Source organism: Scyliorhinus torazame, chromosome 8 (genome assembly GCF_047496885.1).
Source record: "Scyliorhinus torazame isolate Kashiwa2021f chromosome 8, sScyTor2.1, whole genome shotgun sequence".
NCBI lineage: Eukaryota > Metazoa > Chordata > Chondrichthyes > Carcharhiniformes > Scyliorhinidae > Scyliorhinus > Scyliorhinus torazame.
The window spans coordinates 56,591,690-56,617,633 of NC_092714.1; the positions used below are offsets into that span (position 1 = coordinate 56,591,690).

The following is a 25,944-nucleotide window of genomic DNA, read 5'->3' on the forward strand; positions in this document are numbered from 1 at the left end:
ATCACCTCACTCCTCACCACCGCCGTTAGAGCCTCCCAGACAACTGCCTTTGACACCTCACCCGTACAGTTGAAACCTACATATTCCGCAATTACCTTTTCAATTTTGTCACAGAACACTTGGTCCCCCAAAAGCCCCACATCCAATTTCCACCCCGGCCTCTGCGCTACCCCCTTCTCCAGCACCATATCCACCCAATGCGGAGCATGATCTGACACTGCAATGACTGAGTATTCCGACCTCTTAACCCCAGCCAGCAAAGCCTTCCCCACCACAAAAAAGTCGATCCGCGAGTATACCTTATGGACTGCTGAGAAAAAAGTGTACTCCTCTTCCCTCGGGTGCAGAAACCTCCAAGGGTCCACCCCTCCTATTTCCACCATTAGCGCAGCCAACGCCTACGACCCCCCTGATGGGACCAGCGAGCGCGGCCGTGACCTGTCCAACCTTGGCTCCTACACCAAGTTCCAGTTGCCCCCCCACTATCAGTTTGTGTGTGTCCAAGTTGGGGATGGCCCCAAACACCTTCTTTGCGAATCCCACATAGTCCCAATTGGGACCGCATACACTTAACAGCGCCACTAAACCTCCCCTCCAGCACCCCTGTCACAATCACATATCTACCCGCCTGATCTGCCACCACCTTCTCCGTCTGGAAGCGTACTCTTTTGCTGACCAGCACCGCTACCCCTCGAGCCCTTCCGTCAAATCCAGAGTGAAACACCTGACTAACCCAGCCCTTTTTAAGTCTCACCTGGTCCTTCATCCTCAAGTGAGTCTCCTGCAGCATTGCTACATTGGCTTTCAAACTTTTAAGATGCGCAAGCACCCTTGACCTCTTGACCGGACCTACTAACCCCCTCACGTTCCACGTGACTATCCTTACTGGGCGTCTCTCAACCCCCCCCCCCCCACCCCTCTTATCCACCATCATTATACCACCGGGCCCTGCCCCATGAGCCTGACCCTCCCCTATCCATTAGCAACATCGAACTCCTTCCCCCCCTCCCAAAACCCCCCCTACATTTCCTCTCGAAAAAACATCTCCCAGCATCAATTCCTTCCCCCCCCGCCCCTTGCTCGCCTCATAGGCCCATCGAAACCTGCTAACCAGGCTCCAATGTCCGCAGCCCTCCTCTCACCTCACCTCCGTTCACTAGCCGACTTTAGTTAGCTAGCGCGGGTGGCTCCCCCTGCCAAGATATACCGTCCCCTCCCACTCAGTCCCAGAGAAAGAAAAAACAAAAACAATAATCCAACCCATACCATTCACTAAAATAAGATATAACCGTCGCAACACAGAATGCCAATCAACCCAACCAATAACTTGAACTCTGTAACAATGTGAAGAGAAGTAAATTACAATGCACGTCAGTAAAAAGAAAGTTATAGCATTTATACATTTTCCAGCTCCCAATCACAGTCCACAGTCACTCTTCCAGCTCCGCTCCTCACATCTGTCCCAAGCCTTCTGCCCTCACGAACGCCTCAGCCGCCTCTGCTGTCTTAAAATAAAAGTCTTTGGCATCATACGTCACCCTCAGCTTCACCGGGTATACCATACCAAATCGCACCCCCTTTCTGTACAGTGCCGCCTTCACTCGCCCGAACGCCGCTCGTCTTTTTGCCAACTCCACTGTCAAGTCCTGGTAAACCTGAACTCCAGCATCATCCCACTGCACCTCGCGCTTCTGCTTCGCCCACTTAACATCTTCTCCTTCATGTCGTACTTATGGAAGCAGATAATTACTGCTCTTGGCGGCTCACTTTGGGCTTCGGCCTTAATGACCGATGAGTTTGGTCCAGTTCGTACCGGGAGGCGTTCTCACCGTCCCCCATCAGTTCCGCCAACTTCTTAACGAAGTACTCTGTTGGCCTTGGACCCTCTGTCCCTTCGGACAAGCCCACAATTCTCATATTGTGCCACCTCGAGCGGTGCTCGGAGCCCTCTGTTGACCTCCACCACCCTCCGCAGCTCGTCCCCCATCGAGGTGAAACGGTCGCTGTGCTACGACACGGCCTCCTCCACTTCCGTCATCTTCTCGCCCTGCTCTCTCACCTCGGCTGATGTCTTTGCCACAGCTACCCTCACCGGGGCGATTGCCTCCTCCACCAATGACTTCAATTCGACCGCCGTCTCCTTCCGCAAAGCCTCTGTGTGCCTTGCCTCAGTCATCGCCATCACCTCGGTCATCTTCTACACCGTAAGCAGTGTGGCCCCACCATGCGGTCCGGCATCCGCCATCTTGTCAGCGCTTTTGCTCGTCCTCTCATTCAACGGCGAGCCCGCGTTTCCTCCCTTCTTCGACGCTGCTCTTCGCATCCGTTACCGGCTTATTATTTTTCCTTTTTTTCCCTACCCTTCTTTCTTTCTTCAATCTTTTTTTTTAATAGAAAAAAACCAAAAAAAATGTTTTCCCTTCCTTCAAAACAAATGGGGGAAAAAAACTTTCACCAAATTTCTTTCAAACTTCTTTCTCTTCTTTTTTGTATTCCTCCAGAATTCCCCTGGGCCTGGACTTCAATCTTCTCACCACATTCTAGGCGGGAGCCATCCGATGTGGGACATCTCACCTACATCGCACCCTGGCTTCGGGCCTGCCGCCTTGGCCTCCGTTTAGCTCCGCCCCTTCTGCTCCGCCCTCCGCGCGCGCTGGGCCCAACGCCTAAGCACCTGCCGCCCGACACTTGCGCGGGGTTCCTCGCCGGTTTTCAAACCGGTCCCGCTTGCTACCCGGGACGGCCCCAAAGGCTGACAATAATCGGGGGGGGGGGGGGAGCGAAGAATCGGGACAACCCCCAAAAAACGCCGCAAATAGTGGCCACCGGCGGGAGTTCTTCTCGATGCGGCCAACCTGCTCGCAAACGTCACCGGAGGTCCCGGGACTGGCACAGTTTCAAGCACTTGTCTTCCGGTGAATTCCTGAGCATTCTCTCAATGTTTCTCGCCCAACTCATCTCTTTCCATGAGACAGCCAAAAACCACACTCTAATCTCACTGTTTCTCAACCGCTGAGCAAACAAATGAGTTCCCCAAGTTCAGTCTTCAAGTAGCACCTCTGCTAAACTGATCACTTTGCTGAGCCCTCAAACTAATTATTCAGTTAACTATTGTCCTAATAGTATTGTCGTTTTATTCTCAGAAAGCTTAAAATCCCTTTGTCTCTCTCTCTCAGACATATTGAACACTAAGTGACAGATGTGACAAAGTAGATTTCATGGATTTCTCAACAACCCACACTGCCGTTTGTTACATTGTGAATCAGCCAATCTCATTGAAATATTGTCTTTTTCACGAGGGTTTCCAACCTCCACATTGAAGATCTCGCCTTGGAATTCTCTCCAAGCATTACTCCCACTTGAATGTCTTCAATAATAACCAACTTTGAAGGGGCTCAAACATGCCTTCCGAGTATCCTTTGCCCTGGGTCTCCCAAAACACTCCACATTGCCAGTCTATTAGCCTTTGGGCCCAACGAGTCTGCACTGAACCTCTGAAAAAGCATCCAGGCAAATGGGGAATATTCCATTACACGCCTGACTTATGCATTGTAGGTGGACAGGCTTTGGGGGAGTCATAAGTTTAGCTATTCGCCACAGGATTTCCAGCCTCTGACCTGATCTGGTAGCCGCAGTATTAATATGGCTAATCCAGTTCAGTTTCTAGTCAATGGTAACTCCCAGGATTTTGATAGTGGGGGATTCAGTGATGGTAATGCCACCGAATGTCAAGGGGCAATGGTTTGATTCTCTCTTGTTGGAGATGGTCATTGCCTGGCACTTATGCAGCGCGAATGTTACCTGACACTTGTCAGCCTAAATCTGGATATAATCCAGGTCTTGTTGCATTTGCACGTGGAATGCTTCAATGTGAAGAGTTATGAATGGGCTGAACATTTAGCAATCTTCTGCAAACATCCCCAGTTCTGACATTATGTTAGATGGAAGGTCGTTGATGAAACAGCTGAAGATGGTTGGGTCCAGGATAGTACCCTGAGCAACTGTTGCAGTGATGTCCCAGGACTGAGATGACTGAATTCCAAAAACCAGAACCATCTTCCTTTGTGCTAGATATGACTCTGACCAGTGGAGAGTTTTCCCCCTGATCTCATTGACTTCAGTTTTGATGACAAGGGCAGTCACCACATATAATTTGTGTTTATATTACTGTCTATCACTTGCTGCTTATGTTTGGAATACAAATAGTAGCTTCACCAGGTTGACACCTCATTTTTCAGTATGCCTGATGTTGCTCCTGGCTTTCTCTCCTGCACTCTTCATTGAAGCAGGATTGATACCCTGCCTTGGTGATAATGGTAGAGTGGGGGATATTGTGGGCTATGAGGTTACAGATTGTGGCCGTGTACAATTCTGCTGCTGCTTATGGCCCCTAGTGCCTCATGCATGCCCAGTCTTGAGTTGCTACATCTGTTCTGAATCTATCCCATTTAGCACGCTGGTAGGGCCACACAACATGATGGAGGGCATCCTCAATGTGAAGACGGGACTGTGTCTCCATAAGCACCATGAGATGGTCACTCCTACTGATACGGTCATGGGCAGATGCATCTGCAGCAGGCAAGTTGGTGAGAATGAGGTCTAGTATGTTTTTCCCTTTTGTTAGTTCCCTCACCACCTGTCCCAGACTAGCATCTAAGTCCTTTAGGATTCAGCCAGCTTGGTCAGTAGTAGTACTACCGAGCTACTCTTGGTGATGGACATTGAAATCCCCATCCTGAGTACATTCCATGCCCTTGCCACCTTCAATGCTTCCTCCAAGTGATGTTCAACTTGGAGGAGTACTAATTAATCAGCTGACAGTGGACGGTGCAGGGTAATCAGCAGGAGTTTCCTTGCCCATGTTTGATCTGAAGCCATGAGACTTCATGGGGTCCAGAGTCAAAGTCGAGAACTCCCAGAACACTCCACTGTGCCGCCACCTCTGCTGGTTCTGTTTTGCCAGTGGGACAGGACATGCCCAGGGATAGTGATCGTGGTATCTGGGATGTTAACTGTGAGTTATGATTCTGTAAGTATGACTATGTCAGGATGAGCCTCTCCCAATGTTTGGCACAATCGCCCAGATGTTAGAAAGGGGGACCTTGCAGGGTCGACGGGGCTGGGTTTGCCGTTCCTGCTTCCAGTGCCTAATTCGATGCTGGGTGGGTTGTCCGGTTTCTTTCCTTTTTATTCTCTTGGCGATTGAATACAACTGAGTGGCTTGCTAAACCATTTCAGAGGGAATTTAAGAGTCAATCACATTGCTGTGGATCTGGAGTCACATGTAAGCCAGACTAGGTGAGGACTGCAGATTTCCTAAAGGACACTGACTAAATTTCTTCTGTAATAAATTTGAGCTTTTCATCATATTTAGCTTATCTCCTTTATTATTTTGGCATCATTCTGTCTGTTCCCTGGAACTAATACCTTTTCCACATGACCATTTCCCACATGTAACTGAGTGAGATACCATAGGTATCTTCTGCTCCCAGATTGTTGATGCCTGATGTTCATCTAAATAAATAATGATAGTTTCCCTCATATTTATCATAGAAACAAAGCATTTACAGTGCAAAAGGAGGCCATTCAGTCCATCTGGTCTGCACCAGCCCCTGGAAAGAGCACCCCATTTAAGCCCACACCTCCACCTCATCCCTGCAACCCAGTAACCCCACCCAATCTTTTTGGACACTAAGGGCAATTTAGCATGGCCAATCCACCTAAGCTGCACATCTTTCGACTGTGGGAGGAAACCGGAGCATCCAGAGGAAACCCACGCAGACACGGGGAAAACGTGTAAACGCCACACAGACAGTGACCCAAGCCGGGAATCGACTCTGGGACCCTGGAGCTGTGAAGCAACTGTGCTAACCACTCTGCTACCCTGCCACCCACAAAAGACAGTTCCAATATTATGGAGCAAACCCACTGATCCAATGGCATTTCTTTCTCACAAATTCAACAAATGTCTGATAGGCTTTTTCCTTATTATCTTAAAATGAAGTTCACAAAGTATTGATTATTGCCCTTTCAACCGCCTCATATTCTTCAGATTGCTTTTCTGACAGACCAGTGTACAAATTCATGGCTATACTTATTATATCCTGAACAGGCGCTGGAATGTGGCAACTAGGGGCTTTTCACAGTAACTTCATTTCACTGTTAATGTAAGCCTACTTGTGACAATAAAAGGTCTTTTATTTATTTATTAGGATAGTCTGTAACATTAAGCTCCAAGCCTCTTTTGACCACTTCAACTTGACAGTTATCTTCAATTGAAGTATTCTATCTTTCAACTCCATCATCTGTAAATTTAGGCACAAACTTTGTTACATTAAATCTCGATTCCTCATCCGACTTATTGGTCGTTCTTTCGCTCTGCACCTTAAGAATTTCTCAAGCCAGTTCATGCTGTCTGATTTATTTTTCTCTTTGCAATTAAAGTTCAAGCTTTTGCATTTCCATTTCCTTCACTCTTTTTTCCCCCCAATTCTAGTCTTTTCATTCTTTCTTTTATTGCCTTTTCCAACTTGAGCTTTTCCATTTTCATACTCCAACATGCTTCATTTGCAACAGGATTCTAGCTAACTCAAGCTGTGATGCACCAATTTCAGATTTCTCTTCTTTAATTCTAAATGCTGAGTAATATCTTTAATCATATCATCCTTATGAAATCCTGCTTTCATTTCTAAAGTTAATTAATTTTCTAACTCTCTTTGTCAAGGATTTCAAATAATCCATTATTACATGTTCCACTCTCAGAACAGTCAAAGTCATTTTTGAGTCCCAACCAGTGTAATATAATAAACAACAAATCCTGTTCCTTTGCCCGGTACCTCCATGTACTCATTGCTTTAAGGATTCACATATCCAACTTAAATCCGGAGTAATGATATCCCGAACGAGCCCCACTTTGTTATGATCCCAGTTGATATTAACACAGGCCAAGTCAGATGCTAGAATGAAACCTGGCTTGACAGATCATGGGCGGGGTTCTCCGACCCCCCGCCGGTTCGGAGAATTGCAGGGGGGTGGCGTGAATCCCGCCCCGCCGCCGGCTGCCGAATCCTCCGCCGCCGGGTTTTTGGCAGGGGTGGGAATCGTGCCGAGCCGGTCGGGGGGCGTTGGCAGTGGAACCCCCGGCAATTCTCCGCCCCGCAATGGGCCGAGCGGCCGCCCGTTTCCGGCCAGTCCCGCCGGCGTAAATTACACAAGGTCCTTATCGGCGGGACCTGGCTCTGCGGGCAGCCTGCGGAGTCCTTGGGGGATCTGGCTCGGGGGGGGGGGGGGGGGGGGGGGGGGAGGCCACGATGGCCTGGCCTGCAATCGGGGTCTACCAATCCACGGGCGGGCCTGTGCCGTGGGGGCACACTTTCCCTCCGCGTCGGCCGCTGTGAACCTCTGCGATGGCCGGCGCGGAGAAGAAACCCCCTGCTCATGTGCTGGGATCACGCCAGCGGTTCTGCGCATGTGCCAGAACATGCTGGCGCTCCCGCACATGCGCCAACTCGCGCCAGCTGGCGGAGGCCCTTCGGCGTCGGTTGGCGTGGCGTCAACCCCTCCAGCGCCGGCCTAGCCCTCCGCACCTTCTGGGCGGCCCGACGCCGGAGTGGTTCACACCACTCCTTCGCGCCAGTACGGGCCGCCCCACCGGTTAGCGGAGAATCCCACCCCATATCCTTTATTTTCAGATACTATGGAGATATGTTACGGAACAAATTCGCAGGAGCAGGCTGATGAACCTTTAAACTCAAAGAAATATTTATTAAAAAGAAAAATGAACAATATTACACCAGACAAAAAGGTTGGAAAGATTTCAATTAAACGCATGAATATGCTTCAAATTCACATTATTCCTTGAACTAGCAATATCTTTTACAGACACATTAACCAGCAAAGAGTTGCCATTATCTTGGCATAAAAGCTACTTCTTGGGAACAACACAGTTGCAAATGTTTTTCTTCTGGTGAATTTCTGAGCATCCACTCAATGCTTATCATAGATCATAGGTCACTGTACGTCGGTCGGTACATGTGACAATAAATATCAATCAATCAATCAATTAGTTATCTTTGATGAGGTGAATAGCCACTGTCAGATAGATTGCAAATAGTATGGGGGTATCACATAGCCTTGCTTGAGTCAGTTCCAGATTTTGAAAGTAATCTGTTTCAAATCTCCTACTCAAGGCAGTTGTAGTCATGTCACTTGTGAAGTAATTGTAGGATTGTGATGAATATTCAATGAATAATGAGTGTTCCAAATCTTTGAAATACAATTCACAGAGCCTCACATTTTACTGAATCATATGCTTGGTCAGGTTGATCAATGCAACGAAGAGTTCCTGGCGTTGTCCTCAACATTTTCCTTGGATTTTCCTGGCAACAAAGACCATGTCAGAGGTTCCCCAAGAAGTTTGAAAGCCACACTGTTCCTGGGACTGGGAGGGCTTCCTCAGCCACAGGAAGTAGGCAATTTAGGAGAATGCATGGCAGCATTTTCCCTGCTATGGACAAGAGGGAAATACCGTGAAAATTTCCACAGCATGGTTTATCTCTCTTTTGAAAGATAATTACAATTGTCACATTGCTGAAGCGGGGGCAGGTGGGGGTGGAGGTTGGTGGAGGAGTTCTTTTTTATCCCAAGTATATAGGATGAGAACATAGAGTCTTGATATGAGCAAAAGTCCACCAGATTTGAAGACTTCAGCTGGAATATGATTAGAGCTCAGGCATTGTCATTTTTCATCTGTTTGCAGCTCTCCCATCGATGATCGTTTATCCATAAATTCCATAAAAGTTACTGGAAGATAGTCCGTGTCATAATATACACCAGTATATCATGGTGCAGATACACACACACACTGATGGACACACAACGGGACCAATCAACACACACAACACCGCAGCCAATCACCAGTTAGAGCACATGCACTGTAAAGACAGGGGGCATCAGAGTTCCCACTCATTCGAGCTGCAGCCTCCTAGTAGGACAGAGCTTACAGCTTACAGATCTTCACCATGTGCTGAGTGCATAGACTGGTTAGGCAAGGCATAGGTCTTTAGTTCAATCTAATATCGTGTTAACCCACAGTGAAAGTATGTTCAACAGTTTCTGACTTAATAAAATAGTGTTGCACTATTTTACGTGTTGGTGGCCTGTATGTGTTCCACGGATCCAGAGCACCCAACACATCAGTCCGGAGACTATCAACTGGGTTCACGGTTCAGGATTGTTGAAAACATTATTTCCAGCAGCGACGGCTGTCATGTCATTCATGTCATCCTTGAGAAGACAAACATCATCCTGTGGGCAAAGGGGATCTTGTCCATTTGACCTTGGTCAATTGATGGCTCCAGTGGCTTCAAAAAGGCTCTGCTTGTCATGATGGTCAGCATATTCTTGGATCTCACAGGACTTTCTCTTCCCACCACCTGTCCTTTATTTTCTGGATATGTCTTTGGGTGTCAGCCTTGAGCTAATTGAATGCTGCCTTCTTGGCTTGTCAGCCTCGAGCTACTCTACCAGACAATGGGGGCTGCTCAATGTTGTTCCAGGAACTGATACATTTGAGCATAATTTTTGTTAAAGGGGAACTTTGGATAAATGAACTTCGTTTTCAAACAGTGCGAGATGCATTGGTATTTTATATTGGCTGACTTACATTCAGCATTACAGAGCTGGTAACACAGAAAACGGGCAGTAAGGCATTACAATGTCTCACATAAACATGCGTTTCCCATTTTATGCATTTCTCCTCTCTGGTGGAAAAAATTTCAGAAAATCAGGAAAGTGTGAAGAGTGGTTGGAATCTGGTTTCATGAATTCCTCGTCCAACATACCCATTTGAGTACAAGCTACAAATCCAGTATTCCATTTATTATTTTTTTTATTTTTAAAAATAAATTTAGAGTACCCAATTATTATTTTTTTCCAATTATGGAGTAATTTAGTGACCAATCCACCTAACCTGCATATCTTTGAGTTGTGGGGTGAAACCCACACAGACACAGGAGAATGTGCAAACTCTACAGACAGTGACTCGGGGCCAAGATCAAACCCGGGTCCTCAGCACCATCGACACCAGCAGTATTCTGGTTTAGCACACTGGGCTAAATAGCTGGCTTTTAAAGCAGACCAAGGCAGGCCAGCAGCATGATTCAATTCCCGTACCAGCCTTCCCGAACAGCCGCCGGAATGTGGCGACTAGGGGCTTTTCACAGTAACTTCATTGAAGCGTACTTGTGACAATAAGCGATTTTCATTTCATTATTCCATTTTTAATAAAGTATTATAGTTTATGCATATAAATATGTGCCATCTGGAGCTCAGCTGCTTGCACACTTGTCCAGGAATCACAAGCTTCTGTGTTCAAGATGCACTATAGGGCTTGAGCACAGAAATGAAGGTTGACACGCCAGTGGACATTCCACTGGGGGAGCATCACACTGTTGGAGATGCTGTCACTTGGATGGAACATTAAAGCAAGACCCCATCTTCCTGCTCACATGGCTGTAAAGGATCCCATGTCACTACTTTTAAGGAGAGCAGGGGAGTTATCCCTGGTCTCCTTGTCAATATTTATCCATTAATCAATATCATAAAAAGAGAGATAGCTTGTCATTAACACATTGCTGATTGCGGGAATTTGCTGAGTGCAAATTAGCTGCTACATTTCCCACATTACAGCAGTGACTACACTTCAAAGTATTTAATTGGCTCTAAAACGCTTTGAGATATTCAGCGATCATGACAAGTGCTATATAAATGCTTTCTGTTTTCATACACCTCCAACTACAATTCAACAAATTAGAAGCACCATTAATAAGCTTAAAATGACTCCAAATTAAGCCAAGCGAGTGGAAAAACACAAGACTTTCTGCAGGAAAAAGTTGCCCAAGTAAAACTGGATCTTCCTGGCCAAATCGTTCATCCACACACTGGATAAGCTTACTGACCAATCCAGTGGAAGTTCATCTGGACATCCTGCTTATCTTTCATCTAATCTTATAGTATACATTTTACCAGCCGGCACACTAGATCATGAAACCCTCTCATTACTCCTACCGAAAATGACAAGCAAACTCGCCTGTGCAGCAACATTTTTTAACTTTCCCTCCTCCTTTCATCCTCTACACATACCTCCAAAAATGTTCAATATCAGCTAAAAAAAAACCTCTGTGCATGTCAGTTTATTAAGCTATAAATTACTTCCATGATTCAAACAACAATGGTTAAATTTAACACTTTACTTACAAACAAAGTACCACAAAATGGCTGCTGCTCCTCCAAATATGACCAACAGTAAAAGTACTACCAACACAATTTTTGTTGGATCGCATCGCTTCTCAGATTTGTTCTGGGGGGTAGTTTCTGGATGTCTGTAAAGTTGGGCTGATTGTGCCGGGACTCCTGGATTCAAAGCTTCATGGCACAATGGTGGGTATTGTGCAGGTGAGTGCTGGCTCATTGAACAGTCTGGTGTGGTTAGAGCCGCAGGATGTATCTGAAAATTATTGTACAACATACGTTATTCAAATATTACAGCAACTAACTTTTTGAAGATAATACAAAGATAATTTTGTTTTAGTCAGACATTGGAAAAGGCATAATCCTTTATTCACTAAAGTTCGTGTTAATTGGCAAATGTCATATGACATACAGCAAATGTGATGGAAATCTATTACATCAATGGTTAAAAGTTACGGTACATATATAGCAAAATATCCAGATCAAAGAGATGTACAAAACTTAGTTAAATTCCTGCACTAGTATTTACCTGCATTGCATTACTTATGTCCTGGAAAGGATTGATAAACAACGTTACATCGATTGGGTTGAATTTTCTTATAATGAGGGTTAATAGTGGGGAAGGACTTCGATCTATCCATGTGACTCACACAGATAACCTTTGGCTTTTATTTTGGAATCCTAACTTTGAATGGCAGCGTTGATTAGAAGTTAATACTATGCTTCGCGCCAATGGGGTTCTATTGATGGGAATAGAGTGATTCCATAATGCTTGAAATATTTCCATTAATTGAAGAGGGACAACTATTTCTACAGAATGGGAACCATACTGTCTAGAAGTTAGTCGGCTCTATGAAGGGAGGAGTGAGGGGATAACCAGGCAAACAGGAAAGGCCCACATTTCTAAAATACATTCATGGCTCTTAAGAGCTAGATGGGATAGACTGTTGGGGACTGAGGACAAGAGGTCCCAAAGAAAGCGGTTCAGGCCATATGCAGGAAAGCTGTTGAACCAGTGTGTGCAACCTCCATCAGACAAGGAGTTGCCAGAAAGAACAGGAAAAGGTTCAGTGACCTACAAGGAAGGTCATGGCAAGTCAAAGCACTGTTGCCAATGCAAAAATGCTAGCAGTTGCACCAAGCACTTTACACAAGATTCTTATTTTTTTCTCTATCTGTAATTATTTTCATGTAGGAGAATCAGGTCTTCAGGCAAGTAGGACGTATAGGTTCATTCGTAAAACTGAATAGAAAGCCAGAAGATCAGTCAGCTAGGCAGATATTCGCTGACTTACATTGGTTCCTGGTCAAGCAACACTTGATTTTTAAATTCTCATCCTTGTTTTCAAATCCCTCCATGGCCTTGCCTCACCCCTCCCTATCTCTGTAATCTCCACCAACCCCACAACCGTCCGAGATATCGGTGCTCCTCTAATTCTAGTCTTTTGTGCAGCCCCAATTATAATTGCTCCATTTTGGTGGCCGTGCCTTCAGTTGCCTGGGCCCCAAGCTCTGGAATTCCCTCTCTACACCTTTTTGTCTCTCTTTAGCTCGCATGCCTCCTTAAAACATGCCTCTTTGACCAAGCTGTTGGTCAGTGAACCTAATACCTCCTTATGTGACTCAGTGTCGTCGTTCGCTTAAAATGATCTTGTGAAATGCATTGGGTTGTTTCATCATGTTAAAGGCACCATATAAATATAAGCTGTCACTGTTTAGAAATAAAGTTAGAAACAAGCAGGTAAGATGAATTCCAGGCGTTATGTAAGCCTGAAAAAAGAAAAGGTACACTGATGTGGAACATGATTCAGTGAATTTCAGTGTTGAGCTTCACGCTTTTTGAAAACATTTTGTGAATTTATATGTTCAGCTGAGACAAAGATGATTGAAAACACTTTGGAATGAACAATTCAGCTCATAATAATAATATGTTTTTGAGCTATGTTTTCAAAAGCAGTTTTTTTTCTGTGGTTTCTTTCTTTTCAGTAAATTGTCATGGTTAATGTGTTTATTTTATCGAATGTTAAGGGCACAGCGCTTTTAAGCTGGGGCTGATTTCATTGTCACCCAAGGATCTAATTCACGACGTAATGCATGCAACTCTTCATAGCAATAAAGGAGACAAATTAAACAAATAAAACTTAATTCTATATATATGCAGGTCAAATATTATTCAAAACTATATGAATGTCTGCATTCTTTACCATAATAAACATATTTCCATAATTTTTCATTATTGCTTTTATGTCAACACTTATGTTAAATTGTTTCAAATGGTATCATGATTCCCCCAGTAATAACTCTTACTGGGCACATTGTAGCTCATCAAACTCAGTCCCTTTTCCTTATCAGTACTTTCACTCATTTATGACATTATGATAATTCAAGGCATCAAGGACGGGATTCTCCGACCCCGCGCCGGGTCGGAGAATCGCTGGCGGGGCCGCACGAATCACGCCACGCCGCCCCGATGGGGGACGCGATTCTCCGCAGAGCGGAGAATCTGCGCCATTGGGGCCAGTGTGGTCAGCGCGGCGCCGGTCGGGGGCCGCTCTATGACCCCCTTGCGATTCTCCGGTCCGGATGGTCCGAGCGGTCATTAAAAAAAAACTGAGTCCCGCCGGCGCCGTTCTAACCTGCTCTGAGCCAGCGGGACCTCGGCGTTGAAGGGTCAGGTGGCGGCCTGTGGTGGGGGGGTCCGACCTCGGGGGGGGGGGCCTCCGATGTGGCCTGGCCCGCGATCGGGACCTACCGATCGGTGGGCCGGCCTCTCTGTCTCCAGGCCTCCTTTCTTCCGCGCCGCCGCCTGTACTCCTGCGCCATGTTGGGTCGAGACCGGCGCGGACAAGGGAGACACCGTGCATGCGCGGAAACCGCTCCAGCGCCCTGCTGGCCCACTGTAGGGGCCAGAATTGCTGATCCTGGGGGCGTGTTGACGCCATCGAGAAACACCACCCCGTTTCCAATGGTGTCAGCACTTAGCCTCAGGATCAGAAAATCCCGTCCCATTTGTCAATCTCCTTTTAGACTCTTGGAAATTCACTGTTGGTTGCCTTATCTTTCATTCTAGTGAACCTGCCTTCTGTATTACTCTCACATTCCTGCTTCTATACTCGAAACTTCTTGCAATGACGGCCAACATACCATTAGCCTTCTTTACCACCTAAAGTGTGGTATCTCGAATTGGACACAATACTCCAAATGGGGCTAAGCCAGTGTTTTATAAAGGTTCATAACAACTTCCTTGTTTTTGTACTCTGTGCCTTTATTTATAAAACCAAGGATCCTATCAGCCGGATTAACTACTTTCTCAACCTGCCCTGCTACAGTCAATGTTTCATGTACATATGGTCCCTCAGCTCCTGCACCACCTGCACAATTGTATGCTTTGTTTTATTTTGCCTCATTTAGCAACTTGAGGACATCGGTGGTAAATGAACATTAATTTATTAAATAATTTACAGAATTCTGCTCAAAGCAGCATATGACTCCCAGTACAGTCCTTGCTGGGAGATTGAACCACCGAGGCCCTTCTTTGGGCCAGCTTTTATATTACTGCATAATGAGCCCCAGGCACATGGCCTCTTCCCCGTCTGGGGAGTTCGTACTCCATGAATCCCACAAGAAGATCAATGATGGTTTCCCCGTAGTCCTCGTGGAGATTATGACACCCCTCCTCCCCAAAATCCGAAAGTCCCTCTTCAGCCAATGGTGGGTGCCTTCTGCACCACTTTGCACGTGCTGGACTGTGTGGCTTTGGGTTGAGTGGAGTGTATCAAGTTGCTGACTGTCGTTTCCTGATCGACCGCTGAAGTGTTATGGCTCGGACTTCAATCCGCGATACGCTGTGGTCTGCCGGAATGGTTTCCTCGGTGTCCATGACGGATTCCGAGTCATCCTCCGCCTGCTGGATCGGGAATTGTGACCCGAACGGCTGGGTCCCTAATACTGCTGGTTGGGTGTCAAACTGTGCAGGTTCCCGTTTCATCAGGTAGTTTGCGGTGGACTGTCCCTTGAATCCGGACTTTATAAGAGACTGGAATGTTCATTTCAGTACTGTTCCTGGGAGCCAAAAGGCTCCACACCAAAATAGCAAGCATAGATCACATCGTCCAAATAGGCAACCACCTTCGGTAGGCCCTGCAAGATGTTCTCCTTCACCCGCTGAAAAATCACCAGGACCGATGAAACTCCAAACGGGAGGCAGGTCTCAAATAACCCCCGATGAGTATTGATAGTGGCAAACTTTCTGGAATCAGGGTCTAGCTCCACCCGCAGATAAGAATGACTCATGTTGAGCTTCGTGAAGGGGCATCATCCAGCCAATCTGGTGTCTAAATCCTCTACCCGCGGCATTGGGTACCAGTCCAGTCATGAGGCCCTGTTCACCGTGAGTTCAAAATCGACACACTGACAGACAGTTTTGTCCGGCTTCATTACCGGCACCACAGGTAATGCCCACTCCTGGGCACAAATTCTCTATCTATCAGACACTCCACCCAATTTGCCTTCCCACTGATCTCCAATAACAAATTATGATAGGACATAGATCATAGATCATTACAGCGCAGTACAGGCCCTTCGGCCCTCGATGTTGTGCCGACCTGTGAAACCACTCTAAAGCCCATCTACACTATTCCCTTATCATCCATATGTTGATCCAATGACCATTTAAATGCCCTTAATGTTGGTGAGTCCACTACTGTTGCAGGCAGGGCAGTCCACGCCCTTACTACTCTCTGAGTAAAGAACCTACCTCTGACATCTGTCCTATATCTATCTCCCCTCAATTTAAAGCTATGTCCCCTCATGCTAGCCATCACCATCCGAGGAAAAAGGCTCTCACTGTCCACCCTATCTAATCCTCTGATCATCTTGTATGCCTCAATTAAGTCACCTCTTAACCTTCTTCGCTCGAACAAAAACAGCCTCAAGTCCCTCAGCCTTCCCTCATAAGATGTTCCCGCCATACCAGGCAACATCCTGGTAAATCTTTAGTGTCATCTGCAGATTTATTCACCCATCCTTCTACGCCCTCCTCCAGGTCATTTATAAAAATGACAAACAGCAGTGGCCCCAAAACAGATCCTTGTGGTACACCACTAGTAACTGAACTCCAGGCTGAACATTTCCCATCAACCACCACCCTTTGTCTTCTTCCAGCTAGCCAATTTTTGATTCAAACTGCTAAATCACCCTGAATCCCATACTTTCTGCAATAGCCTACCATCGGGAACCTTATCAAACGCTTTACTGAAATCCATATACACCACATCAACTGCTTTATCCTCGTCCACCTGTTTGGTCACCTTCTCAAAGAACTCAATAAGGTTTGTGAGGCACGACCTACCCGTCACAAAACCATGTTGACTATCGCAAATCAAATTATTCCTTTCCAAATGATTATAAATCCTTTCTCTCATAAACCTTTCCAATACTTTGCCCACAACAGAAGTAAGGCTCACTGGTCTATAGTTACCGGGGTTGTCTCTACTCCCCTTCTTGAACAAGGGGACAACATTTGCTATCCTCCAGTCTTCTGGCACTATTCCTGTAGACAATGATGACATAAAGATCAAAGCCAAAGGCTCAGCAATCTCTTCCCTAGCTTCCCAGAGAGTCCTAGGATAAATCCCATCCGGCCCAGGAGACTTATCTATTTTCACACTTTCCAGAATTGCTGACACCTCCTCCTTATGAACCTCAAGCCCTTCTAGTCTACTAGCCTGTATCTCGGTATTCTCCTCGACAACATTGTCTTTTTCCTGTGTGAATACTGATGAAAAATATTCATTTAGCACCTCTCCTATCTCCTCGGACTCCACGCACAACTTCCCTCTACTGTCCTTGACTGGTCCTACTCTTACCCTAGTCATTCTTTTATTCCTGACATACCTACAGAAAGCTTTAGGGTTATCCTTGATCCTACCTGTCAAAGACTTCTCACGTCCCCTCCTGGCTCTTCTTAGCTCTCTCTTTAGGCCCTTCCTAGCTAACTTGTAACTCTCGAGCGCCCTAACTGAACCGTCACGTCTCATCTTTACATAAGCCTCCTTCTTCCTCTTGACAAGTGATTCAACTACTTTAGTAAACCACGGTTCCGTCGCTCGACCACTTCCTCCCTGCCTGATAGGTACATACTTATCAAGGACACGCAGTAGCTGTTCCTTGAACAAGCTCCACATTTCAATTGTGCCCATCCCTTGCAGTTTTCCTCCCCATCCTACGCATCCTAAGTCCTGTCTCATCACATCATAATTGCCTTTCCCCCAGCTATAACTCTTGCCCTGCGGTATATACCTACCCCTTTCCATCGCAAAAGTAAATGTAATCGAATTGTGGTCACTATCACCAAAGTGCTCACCTACCTCCAAATCTAACACCTGTCCTGGTTCATTACCCAGTACCAAATCCAATGTGGCCTCCCCTCTCGTTAGCCTATCTACATACTGCGTCAGGAAACCCTCCTGCACACATTGGACAAAAACAGACCCATCTAAAGTACTCGAACTATAGCGTTTCCAGTCAATATTTGGAAAGTTAAAGTCCCCCATAACAACTACCCTGTTACTTTCGCTCCTATCCAGAATCATCTTTGCAATCCTTTCCTCTACATCTCTGGAACTTTTCAGAGGCCTATAGAAAACTCCCAACAGGGTGACCTCTCCTTTCCTGTTTCTAACCTCAGCCCATACTACCTCAGTGGACCTCATAGACTTGCACTGACCTTCCCACCTTTCAACACAGCAAATTCAAAATCTTTGCCTGTATTGGCAATCTCTCTGCAGCTTTACTCAGCTTACTCTACAACTTCATGCAGTCTTATTAAGCGACAGTACTCCACCTCTGGGCTCCAGCGCATTTCTCTCATGGTGCATCTCACTGGCAATGTAACTTCAATTCTACTGGCTCCACTCTCTGGCATTCGCTCCCTAAATATCTGTGCATCGCTGCTTCAGTCACCATAGTAAACTGAAGTAAACCCTTCATCCGAAGCCACAATGGCAAACAAGACAAGCACTCAGCAAGCCAGGCACCATCTGTCCTGCTGCCTCTACCATCACCGCCCCAATACTCCATCCCCCAAAGCTTTTTCCCTGACTCTGTACTTGCAAATAAATAATTAAATTGTTAACTTCTTCCAGTTCTGATCAACGATGCCAAGCAGTGGAAATGCGAATGGCAGTTGACATGATGCGCCCCCTCCCCCCCACCAATTTCCGAGCCATCCCACATCCAGGCATGCCACCACGGGGCCAGGAAATTTCATTCCTATAACATAGAAGGAAGAATCTTGGTTCATTGGATGGGATTTTCCAGCTCCTCCTGCTACATATTCCGGTCCTGGCAAAATCATGAAGCCTTGGCGATTATGTCTGTGCTGGTCTTAGCAATGGCTCAGTTGGTAGCACACTCATTTCTTAGTCATTGGCGGCTTAAGTCCCAGTGGGGAACTTGAGCACAGACTCTAGGCTGACACCCCAGTGCAATAATGCTAAGGGAATATTACACTGTCTTTTGGATGAAACTTTAAACCAAGGTCCTGTCTGCCCTTTGAGATGGATGTATAATAAATCATTATTTTGAAGAGGAACAGAGGAGTTATCCCAGTATCCTGACCAATATTTATCCCTCAACTAACTTAGCAATAAAGGTTATCTGGTTATTATTGTGGTCTGTGAGAATTTGCCATGTACAAATTTGCTACATTACAAAAGTAACTCAAAGTTTCCTTTTACAATTTCATTTTAAACTATTTTATAGTCTCTGCCCCAGGATGACCTGCGGCAAAGCATTAAATGTTTGGTTAACTGCATGAAACAAAAATTCTATCCCCCTCTTTCATTCCTCCGATGCATGAGCCCCGAGTCCCTTTGTTACCAACCTGCCAAAGTGTTGAAACAATCTTTCACTATTTAACTTTTCAATTTTTTTCATGATTTTGGAAGCCTTGCGAAGATAATTATTACAAATGTAACTTATATCCATTCAATGTTTCCTACGAAAATTGCCACTCTCTAAGGACAAGATTTCTGACCAAAGGTACTGCTCGTGGATTCACAGTTTATGGGGCACCACACCCAATTTTCATTTCTGTCTGTACCCAGGGACTAGTTGCCGTCCAGACGGATTTCAGGCCTCTGAAACGGACAGCCCCATCGATTGTGGAGCTGCAGTCGCAGAGCCAGGGACGACATGAGGGGTTGTCGGCGAGCATCCTGCACCTGCCCGCGCAGGTGGAGGAGTCCAACCGCATGCAGGAGCAGGAGGTGGTGCCGAACATGCGTGCCACCCAGGCCAACACTGCATGCGTGACGTCCACGGTGGAGGCATTGGGGGTAATGGTTTTGGCTATGGATCAGCATGTCCAAGGCCTGGGGCATTCTGTGCAGGCGCTGGCCGAGGCCCAGGACAGGGTTGCCACCTCTAGGTAGCCATGTGCCAGAGCCACCTGGAAATTGCGCCAGTGGCGCTCTTGACCCTGGCCATGCAGGTCATGGCTGAGAACATCAGTGGCATTGCCCAGGCGCTGACCGATATGGCAGACACAGAGGGAGGTGGCCCAGTCCCAGAGGGAGATGGCGCAGTCACTGGCTGATGTGACACAAACCCAGAAGGCAGTGGCACAGTCAATGGGTGAAGTGGAGCAGTCCCAGATGGAGTCCCTATGCGCCATGGCTACCAGCCTGACGACCCTGGTCGAGTCCAGCATGGGCCTCCAGGACTGGAAGTGCCAAGTGGTGGGGGGATAGCTCCACTCACACCCCCGTCTCATGGAGTAGCATGGGGACGATTAGGCACGCCGAGGGAGGTGGTGGTGATGGGACCTGTGCCGGTGACTCCCGCAGGGGTGGTGTCGGAACACCACAGCACCTCAGATCACCAAACTCCACCGTCCCCCGCTCCTGTCACTGGTGGGCAGTGGGCAAAACAGGTGGCACCACGCCACCTGGGACACCTGAGCAGCTGCCGAGCCCATCCAGGCCCGGTCGCCCCAGAAGACGGCCTTCAACAGGGACCCAGGTCTTAGGGCAGGAATCACAGCAGGCCGCCTCCACCTGCTGTACTGTCTGGGGAACCACCGAGACATAGTGTTCAGGCCCGTAAAGCTAGAAAGTTAGAAGCCAGTTAAGTTGGCACGGGTGCAGAGCAGTTTAGGTAGCGGGGCTAGGGCACAAATCTGTATATGTGTTGTCAAATTAAACACCTGTTCACACTGTTACAACCTGCCTCGGTGCTCTGTCAGATGGGTGTGAGGGGTGGGCTGGTCTGGGCTGGCCAGAGAGATTGGGGGGGAATGGGCGAACATTGTGGGTGGCCTGTGCTTCACATCCCACCCCCGCCACCCCAGGGATTCGGTGGCACCGTGTGATGGAATGGCCAGCTCGCATGCAGGGATAGCCCAAGTGGACGGTGGAAAGTGCTACCATGACCAGGAGTCAGACGTTGTCAAACAAAGAGGAGCACCTGAGCTCATCGCAGAGCGGGTTGTCATCATCCTCCAACCCATCGACCAGACCCAGAGTTATTGCCAACCCAGGGCCCACATCCCATAGTACTACAGGTATGTATCAAGGAGGGGGTTGCAGGCGAGGGGCTGGTTGGGGGGTGGGGGTGGGATGCGGTGTCCGTGCCCCTGGCCAGTTCCCACCACCCCAGCTGGAGGCGATCAGTGCGTTCCGATCATGTTGGCCCAGGTGCACACATCGTGTGGCCTCCCTGGGCTCCATGTCCTGCCCATCCTCCCCCGCATCCTCCTTGTCGGACGAGATCTGGCATTCCTCCCCCTCCTCCAGCACATCGCCACTATGCTGCGCAATGTTGTGGAAGTCACAGCAGGCCCCCACGATGTGGCCGGCACTCTTAGCACCATACTGGAGGGCCACTCCAGAGCCGTCCAGGCATCTGAACCACATCTTCAGGAGGCCAAAGAACTGCTTGATCACACTCCTGGTTGCTGAATGGGTGTCGTTGTAGCGGGTCTGAGCGTTAGTCTGTGGCCTCTGGATGGGTGTCATCAGCCATGACCACAGTGGATAGCCCGTCATCCAGGAGCCAAACCCCCCCCCGGGGGCTGTCTCGCAGATGTCAGGTATCATCTGGTGTGCCAGGGTGAAGGCGCCATGCACACTGCCCGGGTATAGGGCGCAGACATGATGCGTATCTGATGGTCACATATCAGCTGCACGTTCAATGAGGGGAACCCCTTTTGGTTTATGCAGAATGGCCTGACATGCATCCCATTGATCACCCCCCGGACCCAGGCCCCAACATCCCAGCGATGGCGGCGAACCCTGCTATTCGGGCATCCTGGTGGGCTCGGTCCATATTGAAATGGATGTATTGTGCCGCCTGGGAATATGGGGCCTCCGTGACGGCGCGGATGAACCTGTGCACCGAGGTCAGTGAGATTCCAGACAGGCCCCCAGTCGGCACTTGGAAGGACCCCGTTGCGTAAAGATTTAGGGCGACCGTCACCTTAATGACCACCAGTGGATGTCCTCCACCATAACCCCCCCCCCCGGTGCCAGGTGCGCCATGATCTGGCGGATATGTTGCACTGTCTCCCTGTTCAGCCGGAGTTTTCGATGGCATGCAAACATTTTTTTACTGTACATGCGTTCTGGAACACATTGACGCCACTGTTGAGGTGACAGAGAATTACAATTTGGCGTCAATTCGGCGCCCTCTGCGATTTTGGCTTCAGAACCCATTCCCCGCCCAATCGTGTTTTGTGATTTCGGCATCAACCAACAGAGAATCCCACCCAGTGTGTTTGATTGTAAATCCGCCTCTGGCTCACATTGAAGTTTTAAAAATAAAGACTGACGGTGGGGGGGGTGGGGGGTAAATGTTGTGCACAGCCTCATTTATTGTTTCACGTTGTTTATTTGTTTCGCATCTGTGGGGGGAACAGTTGGGCTTTTGGTTCTTGGGTTGGTCGATAATTGTTTATCTTTGTTCAGGGCTACATTGGGTAGAAAAATATAGGACTTTGGGGTTATGCCGGATGTCTGGGGCGCGTTTTTTGCACTGGCTATGTTTGTGTGTCTTTGTTTTTAGGCACTGGGTCGTGGGGAAGGGGATTGGGAGGAGGGGGGCCTGAGCAGGGAGCTCCATATCAGCAAGTGAAGGTTGGCTAGTGAACGAGAGTGTGGGGGGGGGGGGGGGGGGGGGGGGGCGTGATCGTTGGAGCCTAGTCAAACAGGTGCCTGGGAGATGTGAAAGGAGGGGGGATGGGATCAATACTGGGAGAGGTGTTTTCAAGAGGAAGTGGATGGGGGATTTTGGGAGGGGGCGGGAGGGGTTCAATGACAACAAAGGGACGGGGCGGGTCAAGCCCGATGGGCTGGGCCCGGGGTTATGATGATGGTGGATAGGAGGGGCTGGATTGGTGGGCAAGGGGGTGAGGTTTCAGATGGAGAAGGTGGTGGTAGGGAGGCAGGTTCGAGATAGTGACGGGGCATTAGAGGGGTTGGTGGCGCTGGTAAGCATATATGGCCCTAACTGCCACCTGTTGCCCATCAGTTAACTCATGTACTCCTGAACTGCCTTCAGTTGTTGTTTATATGCCAAAATGGGGGTGAAATACAAATAATTGCCCTTCCAGGTCTGGCTCTGTGAATAGTTCAGGTCAGCTTTTCAAGTATATTGCGAGTATATATTGAACAAGGGAAGACAGGAAAACAACATAAGAAATAGGAGCAGCAGTAGACCATTTGGGTTCAGCCTGATCTGCCATTCAATAAGATCATTGTTGATCAGATTATGGCCTTAACTCCACTTTCTTGCCTGCACTGTAACCCCCACCCCCCATTACCCCTGGCTCCATTGTAGATATTTTTTAAATGAAGGGAGTTTATTTCTGTCAACATAATGGAAAAAATTAATAACTGGTGGAGAAGAGGGTTGTTAAACTGTGGCTTCAGCAGTTTAAATCATCATAAAAGGACCTCTCATGATTAAAATTTGCTCCTTTTATAAATTTTGCATCGAAGTTCAATATTGCCCCACTTTTACAAGGAAAGGTTGAACAGGTTCGGCAGTAAGACTTGACTGAAACATGCAAGTTTCTGAGGGGTCTTGACAGGGTTGATGTGAAAAGCATGTTTCTTATTGTGGGAGACTCTAGAACTGTCACTGTTTAAAAATAAGGGTCCACTCATTTCAAACAGAGATGAGGCAAATTTGTTTCCCTCAGAGGTTCGTGAGTCTTTGGAACTCTCCTCCTGAAAAAGCAGGGGAAGCAGAGTCTTCATGTGTGAGCAAACGCAGTGATTACTGGGAGGATATTCAGATATTTCAGGAATGACTGGGAAGACTAATGCTCACCTCATTCATCCCCTACACCCACCCCAATGCACATACACGCACACATACATGTTCTATAGGCTTAATACATAATCTTCTGGAGTAGGAAGCTTGATTGATTTTCCCCCTCACCATCTCAACAACACTGAAGCAAATTGATGCCTCCTATTCCAACTATGAATCAATGATAAAACAGGGACTGATCTGATAACTTCTGGGCTGCAGACTGCAACAAGCTGCATGCTTAGCCACTGGACCTTAAGAATTGATTTTATTAAAAGTTTGTTAAAACAAATTAGAGAAAGATGGAAATGTAACATATAAAACTGGCAGAACACAAGTTGATCTTTACTTGCCAAATGTCTGTTTTTAACAACTGCAACGGTATAAGAGGAGAACACTTCAGCAAGCAATTTCTGATTACTAACTTTTTTACATCTTGTTTATTTCCCTTTTCCGTCAAATCAGATTAATAGTGGGAATCCCAACTTTTTATTATTCTTTCATGGGATGTGGGCATCACTTGAAAGGCCAGCACTTGTCACCCATACCCAATTTTCCTTGAACTGAGTAGCTTGCTAAGCCGTTTTAGAGAACAGCTGGGGGTCAACCACATTGCTGTGGGTATGGAGTCGAGCGAAGGCCAGACCAGGTAAGGCAGGCAGATTTCCTTTCCCTAAAGGGCATTTTACAACAATTGATGATAGTTTCACAGTCACAGCTTTTTATGTTTCAGATCGAGTACTTGAATGTAAATTCCACCAGCTGCCGTGGAGGGATTTGGTAATAGCCTGGGCCTCTGGGTACCAGTTCAGTGGCATTACCACAATGTCAGCGTCTCCTCAATTATATATTGTGACTTTCTATTTGTAACTTTTAATTTACATTTCCCAATTAATTCTCAAAGTATATTATATACTTCAACAGGCAAGGGAACATGCCAAAAACGCGCGTTTAATCTTCAAGATAATGACTGGTACTTTATTTCTGGTTGCCCTCTACTGCAAAAGGGATGAAAAATCATATGTCACTTATTTTGACAATTTCCGAGAGCTTCACCTTTATTCGAGTGGAGCAGCAGACCATGGCGTTATGATGCTAGAAAATATTTCCCATACATGAACTTAACGCCTAAGCTGCCCAGGGGCGTTATAGCTGATTTGCTGAAGCTGCTGCTGCAGCTGAAACTTCTGCTTCAAAGAAATCCTGAAAGGCGACCCAGAAACGCGAGAGGCATAGCTCTGGCAGGCGCTTTGAAAAAGTCAGCATGTCACTTTGACACGAGGCGGTGGTGTTCAAGTCCTCTCGGCATTCATTACCCAATTTAATCCGAATACCCCAAAAACATTTAACTTCGGCTGTGAAATGATCCTGCACAACTAAGTCTAAAAAAAAAAGGCACAACGAACGATTAAACTTTTTAAAGTAAGATTTGGTCAGTCACCAGACTTGTGCCTATTTGACCTCGAACTTTTCCACACCAAGTAGAAGGAACATTTTATTTTCTCCTCATGAAATTCCTTTCACTCACCTGGCTGCTGCAGACGGTGGCAAGGAAGTCAGGCTGCAAGGTTTGGTTGCAGGGAGCAGCTTCTCTTCTCATTTTTTCTACCCTTTTAAATGCGGAAAAGAAAACAAATCGCTTTCCCCCTTTTGTTTTTATTACATTTCTTAGCGAATCACCGAAAGGTGTGACCGGGAATAGTTTGTCGATTCCTTCTCCCTGCCGTTGGTGATTGAAGCGGTTCGGGTTAGGAGAAGCACATCCTGAGGGTGGAAGGAGACTAACTCTCCGCTTGCTGGGGTTGTTTTTTTTCTCTCCCGGTGGGAAGGAGTCGCTGACCAGATTGGCGCCGCACCTCGGCGGTGGGTGAACTGCGGGCTCTGGCCGCCAGCCCTCGGCACAAATCAAAAGCAAGAAACGAAGCTTTGGGGATGGGCGAATGTTCTTTCGGGTGCGCTGGAGCCAGAATGGGACATATGCCTGCAAGCCAGCAGCCCCGAGGAACAACCCAGGGCGGATCCAACAACCAACCCCTCCTCTCCTGTCGTGGCTAGCCTCTCTTTTTCCCACCCCGATTTGGTTCTGGTTTGGTTTGGTTCAGGCCGTTTTTCGTTCTGGACCACAGCCCCACAGCTTGTACCGATTCCAGCTTTCCCAGGCTAGCCACACACACACACGCACATCACAGTCCCCCTCCCTGTTCCCTGGGGCTCCCAGACCCAATGTCTGACCTGCCTGCTCAGGTGCCCTATCTTGCCTGTATCGTACCAGTGAGAGAGCTGTGAGTTCAAATCCCATTTCAGCACGGAAGGAATGCAGTGTGACATCCTGGAAGGAATTGCATGGCAATGGCATAAAGCAACTCCTTTACATCTCCA

At 47.3% G+C, this 25,944-nt stretch overlaps 1 protein-coding gene across 1 annotated transcript in view; it reads right to left on the minus strand.

Moving 5' to 3' along the window:
- The window catches only part of LOC140427856 (suppressor of tumorigenicity 14 protein homolog), a 318,812-nt gene extending 293,166 nt beyond the window's left edge, over positions 1-25,646 (minus strand). The window contains exons 1-2 of the mRNA XM_072513648.1: positions 25,094-25,646; positions 11,257-11,506 (exon numbers count right to left, since the gene is read on the minus strand). Of these exons, the coding sequence (XP_072369749.1) occupies positions 11,257-11,506; positions 25,094-25,165 (322 nt within the window). The 5' untranslated portion in view covers positions 25,166-25,646. The remainder of the gene's footprint in view (positions 1-11,256; positions 11,507-25,093) is intronic.
- Between the last annotated feature and the right edge of the window lie 298 nt (positions 25,647-25,944).